Source organism: Procambarus clarkii, chromosome 20 (assembly GCF_040958095.1).
Source record: "Procambarus clarkii isolate CNS0578487 chromosome 20, FALCON_Pclarkii_2.0, whole genome shotgun sequence".
In the NCBI taxonomy this organism is placed as follows: domain Eukaryota; kingdom Metazoa; phylum Arthropoda; class Malacostraca; order Decapoda; family Cambaridae; genus Procambarus; species Procambarus clarkii.
Genome location: NC_091169.1, coordinates 20143136 through 20149135, shown reverse-complemented (window position 1 = coordinate 20149135; position 6000 = coordinate 20143136). Strand labels below are relative to the sequence as shown.

Below are 6000 nucleotides of genomic sequence, written 5' to 3'. Positions count from 1 at the left end.
CACAAGAGGCCAATAGAGCCATACCTTAATCCTAGCACAAGAGGCCAATAGAGCCATACCTTAATCCTAGCACAAGAGGCCAATAGAGCCATACCTTAATCCTAGCACAAGAGGCCAATAGAGCCATACCTTAATCCTACCACAAGAGGCCAATAGAGCCATACCTTAATCCTAGCACAAGAGGCCAATAGAGCCATACCTTAATCCTAGCACAAGAGGCCAGTAGAGCCATACCTTAATCCTACCACAAGAGGCCAGTAGAGCCATACCTTAATCCTAGCACAAGAGGAGCCACACTACAACATGCTATCCAAACACCCTTCAGAGAAAATACATCCTTTACCAAATGCCAGCCCCAATAGATTCCTCTATCAGGGACAGAACTCCAATTATAGGCCAGTAAAGCCTCCCCTTTCTCGGAGGTGTTGGCCGGGGCCTTCAAGGCGGCACGGGGCAATAAGCGGAGACTTGCGCTAAAGCTTCGCTCACCGCAAGTCAATATATCTCTACCGGAGCGGTTGTGCGCTCTGGCGGTAAAGTGATAGCGGTGATTGGCTACCGGGTGCCACCACTCAGTGTAGTAGCACCTGGTATGCGCGTAACAATATGTTCCAGACATACTTACTTCTTACAACAAGACCCCCCCCCTTTCCACAGCTTCAAGAATCGACTTGAGAATGGTCCAGGACGGACCGAAACGTCGTCGTCCCTTCACCTTCTAGTGTGTGGTCTGGTCAACACAGCTTCCTATTTATGCTTGCTTTTTTCCGCATTCTTAAGAGCTACTTCGCACGCTCTTGCTTGTTCTCGTTCTCTGTCTTATCCCTTCTTCCCTTTCCCATTCTCTTCCCCTTCTCCCTTCCTTGTTCTTCCCTCTCTCTCCATCTCTATAATGGTAAACCTGGCCACAACAAGAGGTCTTCAGGGGATCTTGTTCCCACACAGTAAACTCTCAAGGAGCCAAGTCTGACCCCTCCTCCTCCTTCGTTACCTTTGACCTGAGAACCAGGAGATATTGACCAAGGGAACGTGTCGAGTGCAAACGTTGAAAGCTGCAAAAATGTTGCAGTCAGACCTGTAAAATTTGCAAACGTTTCATTAAGATTAAGCTGAGGCTTCCTAACGTTCCAGATAGACCTCTTTGAGGTTTGCAAACGTTCCAGTTACACCTCTTCGACGTTTCCAAACGTTTCAGTTAGACCTGTTCGACGTTTCCAAACGTTCCAGTTAGACCTCTTTGAGGTTTCCAACCCTTCCAGTTAGACCTCTTCGACGTTTCCAAACGTTCCAGTTAGACCTCTTCGAGGTTTCCAAACCATCCAGTTAGACCTCTTCGAGGTTTCCAAACGTTCTAGTTAGACCTCTTCGACGTTCCAGTTAGACCTCTTCGACGTTTCCCAAACGTTCCAGTTAGACCTCTTCGAGGTTTCCAGACCATCCAGTTAGACCTCTTCGAGGTTTCCAAACGTTCTAGTTAGACCTCTTCGACGTTCCAGTTAGACCTCTTCGACGTTTCCAAACGTTCCAGTTAGACCTCTTTGAGGTTTCCAACCCTTCCAGTTAGACCTCTTCGAGGTTTCCAGACCATCCAGTTAGACCTCTTCGAGGTTTCCAGACCATCCAGTTAGACCTCTTCGAGGTTTCCAAACGTTCCAGTTAGACCTCTTCGACGTTCCAGTTAGACCTCTTCGACGTTCCAGTTAGACCTCTTCGACGTTTCCAAACCTTCCAGTTAAGACCTTTCCGAGCGTTCCAGAGCTATCAGAAGTGAGGCCCAATTTCTAACCGGAACCATTAGCTTTACAAATGGTCCAGCCACACCAGCTTGTGTTGTGCAAGCTGCAGCCAGATCCCGCCTGCAGGGTGTGGAGACCCTGCTGCTGGACAACGTTTGTGTTGGAGGGAAGAGCACTCCCGTGGTAGTCATGACTCGCCCATGCATCACCCGTGCTAATGTGAGAGAGAGAGAGAGAGAGAGAGAGAGAGAGAGAGAGAGAGAGAGAGAGAGAGAGAGAGAGAGAGAGAGAGAGAGAGACAGAGAGACAGAGAGAGAGAGAGAGAGAGAGAGAGAGAGAGAGAGAGAGAGAGAGAGAGAGAGAGAGAGAGAGAGAGAGAGAGAGAGAGAAAGAGAGAGAGAGAGAGAGAGAGAGAGAGAGAGAGAGAGAGAGAGAGAGAGAGAGAGAGAGAGAGAGAGAGAGAGAGAGAGAGAGAGAGAGAGAGAGAGAGTTATAAATCACTATGAACATATGGGGATGAGCTGGAAGAGGAAAGCAATGACTTTTGTTCGAGCCACAACGCTGTAAATGCTTCACCCACGTACTACAAATAATCGCCAACAGATCCTAAACACCTAACCAGTGCCTAAATATGCACAGTATGCTAATGTATAACAATATTAATTTATATTTGAGAAAATTCCTGATTTGAATGAACAGCTTGTTAAACTTTATGAATGCGTCCTTGGGGTCGACCACTGAATGGAATGGCCTTAGTCTGAGAACGGGTTGGAAAAAATATATATACAGGGAGTGTGTGGTAAAGCTACAGATGTAGGATACAGTGTTGGGGAAGGGGTTACAGATGTAATACAGGTATAAATGACGACAGAATACAGGTGTGTGGTGGCCATAACAGTCGTGGTTACGTTGCAGGGGTGGTTGTGTTGCAGGTGTGTGGAGATCATAACAGGTGTGGTTGTGTTGCAGGTGTGGTGGCAGGTGTGCAACATGCAGGAAGAGGCTCCGCACCGTCTTCACCACAACTGGCAGCGTCACGGTCAGCCGACTCTACTCCTTCCAAGTTTGTGAGTATTGTCCCCTTGTGTTTTTCTACGGGCTCACCATAGCCCGTGCTACTTGCAACTTTGTTCCAGGTAGCAAATCTTTAACAACAACACCCCTTGTGTTTGTGAGTATTGTCCCCTTGTGAGTATTGCCCCCTTGTGTTTGTGAGTATTGTCCCCTTGTGTTTGTGAGTATTGTCCCCTTGTGAGTATTGTCCCCTTGTGAGTATTGTCCCCTTGTGAGTATTGTCCCCTTGTGAGTATTGTCCCCTTGTGTTTGTGAGTATTGTCCCCTTGTGTTTGTGAGTATTGTCCCCTTGTGTTTGTGAGTATTGTCCCCTTGTGTTTGTGAGTATTGTCCCCTTGTGTTTGTGAGTATTGTCCCCTTGTGTTTGTGAGTATTGTCCCCTTGTGTTTGTGAGTATTGTCCCCTTGTGTTTGTGAGTATTGTCCCCTTGTGTTTGTGAGTATTGTCCCCTTGTGTTTGTGAGTATTGTCCCCTTGTGTTTGTGAGTATTGTCCCCTTGTGAGTATTGTCCCCTTGTGAGTATTGTCCCCTTGTGTTTGTGAGTATTTTATGAGTATCCCTTTTGAATATTTTCCTGTTTTCAGAGCAATAGTCACCATATCTTTCAAATACTAAAAACCCCCTTTCCCACACCCGCTGACGAAACCTCTATATCTTTCCTCAGTCCTAACGGTCTTGTTAACAGTTATTAAACAGTTTACGAGCTTGGCTTCAGAGCTCATAAATTGGTTAATGACGGCTGAGTGGACAGCGCTCGGTATTCGTAGTCCTAAGGGTTCCGGGTTCGATCCCCGGCGGAGGCGGAAACAAATGGGCACAGTTTCTTTCACCCTATACCCCTGTTACCTAGCTGTAAAATAGGTACCTGGGTGTTAGCCAGCTGTCACGGGCTGCTTCCTGGGGGTGGAGGCCTGGTCGAGGACCGGGCCGCGGGGACGCTAAGCCCCGAAATCATCTCAAGTTAACCTCAAGATTTCAAGATGTTGTCCAGGTACAGACATCTAAGATACAGCCGAGGTGAAGACATGACTCTAATGTTCCCAAAATTAAATATGTGTAAAGAACGAATATAATTTTTTTTTTACTCCAATTGAACAACTGTGGTTGGCTTGAAGGCTTGCAGCTATACTGCGGCTCACCTGACACAACAGGCACCTGGAACACACGAAGCGGGAATAGCTATGAATGTGCACGCTCGAATTTGTGAACTTAGGGTGCAGGAAACACCTAAGAAATCACCAAGGCAAGGTAAAGACTCCTCACTTTGAGGCTAATCTTCCACAAGCACTATAATATCTTTAAAAAGAAAACGACGAATTCTTACAAGAAAACGACGAATTCTTAAAAGAAAATGACGAATTCTTAAAAGAAAAGGACGAATTCTTAAAAGAAAAGGACGAATTCTTAAAAGAAAAGGACGAATTCTTAAAAGAAAAGGACGAATTCTTAAAAGAAAAGGACGAATTCTTAAAAGAAAAGGACGAATTCTTAAAAGAAAAGGACGAATTCTTAAAAGAAAAGGACGAATTCTTAAAAGAAAAGGACGAATTCTTAAAAGAAAAGGACGAATTCTTAAAAGAAAAGGACGAATTCTTAAAAGAAAAGGACGAATTCTTAAAAGAAAAGGACGAATTCTTAAAAGAAAAGGACGAATTCTTAAAAGAAAACGACGAATTCTTAAAAGAAAACGACGAATTCTTAAAAGAAAACGACGAATTCCTGTATCAAGCTGCAAGCATAAAGAGCCTAAACAAATCCGGTTATCAGGCACATTTATTGACTGGAATTAACGCAAGACATACGTAAGACTAATGAACAAATCCACAAGGGCCGTGACAAGGATTCGAACCTGCGTCCGGGAGCATCCCAGACACTGCCTTAATCGACTGATTGATACATTAAAAGACTAATCGATACATTAGGAGTAAAATACAATAGAATTTTGTTTTTGTTTTTAAGAGGCAGACAGGCTTATTCCCTGTCGCTTTTCGAGCTTAGATTGTCTCCCGAGTCGGTATCACTAACTTGTGTCTATCTGTTTTAAGTTAGTGCCACTAACTGTTCTAATGTGCAGCTGATAGATAGATCAGGCACCAGCTGGGTGTAATCTACACAGGGACACACCCAGGTGGCTGTACCTTTTAACCTCTCAAACCAAATCTTAAAAAGTATATACATATTATAAAATGTATATACTTTTAACTTTTGTTATTATTTTATATCTCTCATACACACACGCACGCACACACACACACACACACACACACACACACACACACACACACACACACACACACACACACACACACACGCACGCACGCACGCACGCTTCCCTAGGTAGTTATATTATGCTAAAAGGTCAGTAAATACCTGTAAGTTTCACTTTGCGTGAGGTTGTAACCGCATAGCTGGCTAAATATACACTGTCACCCCCAGGACACATACACTGTCACCCCCAGGACACACATACACTGTCACCCCCAGGACACATACACTGTCACCCCCAGGACTCATACACTGTCACCCCCAGGACACATACACTGTCACCCCCAGGACACATACACTGCCACCCCCAGGACACACATACACTGTCACCCAGGACACATACACTGTCACCCCAGGGCACATACACTGTCACCCCCAGGACACATACACTGTCACCCAGGACACATACACTGTCACCCCCAGGACACATACACTGTCACCCAGGACACATACACTGTCACCCAGGACACATACACTGTCACCCAGGACACATACACTGTCACCCAGGACACATACACTGCCACCCCCAGGACACATACACTGTCACCCCCAGGACACACATACACTGTCACCCCCAGGACACACATACACTGTCACCCAGGACACATACACTGTCACCCAGGACACATACACTGTCACCCAGGACACATACACTGTCACCCAGGACACATACAGGACGAAACGTTGCTTCCGACACTTACTTGTGTCGGAAATTCACACCTTTCACTGGAGGAGCTTTCTGAGCTTAACCTTATACTGTCGACTGTGTGTGTGTGTGTGTGTGTGTGTGTGTGTGTGTGTGTGTGTGTGTGTGTGTGTGTGTATGTATGTGTGTGTGTGTGTGTGTGTGTGTGTGTGTGTGTGTGTGTGTGTGTGTGTGTGTGTGTGTATGTGTGTGTGTGTGTGTGTGTGTGTGTGTGTGTGT

General features: G+C 45.7%; 1 protein-coding gene across 7 annotated transcripts in view; it reads left to right on the top strand.

Annotated features, from left to right (window-relative positions):
* The window catches only part of LOC123755372 (ras GTPase-activating protein raskol), a 378842-nt gene that overhangs the window by 321689 nt on the left and 51153 nt on the right, over positions 1-6000 (top strand). For all 7 annotated transcript variants that reach the window (XR_011229178.1, XM_069327648.1, XM_069327644.1 and 4 more), the window contains one exon: positions 2706-2803. Coding sequence is in view for 4 of the 7 variants with exons in the window: in XM_069327644.1 (XP_069183745.1) it covers positions 2706-2803 (98 nt within the window). In the remaining 3 variants the exon portion in view is untranslated. The remainder of the gene's footprint in view (positions 1-2705; positions 2804-6000) is intronic.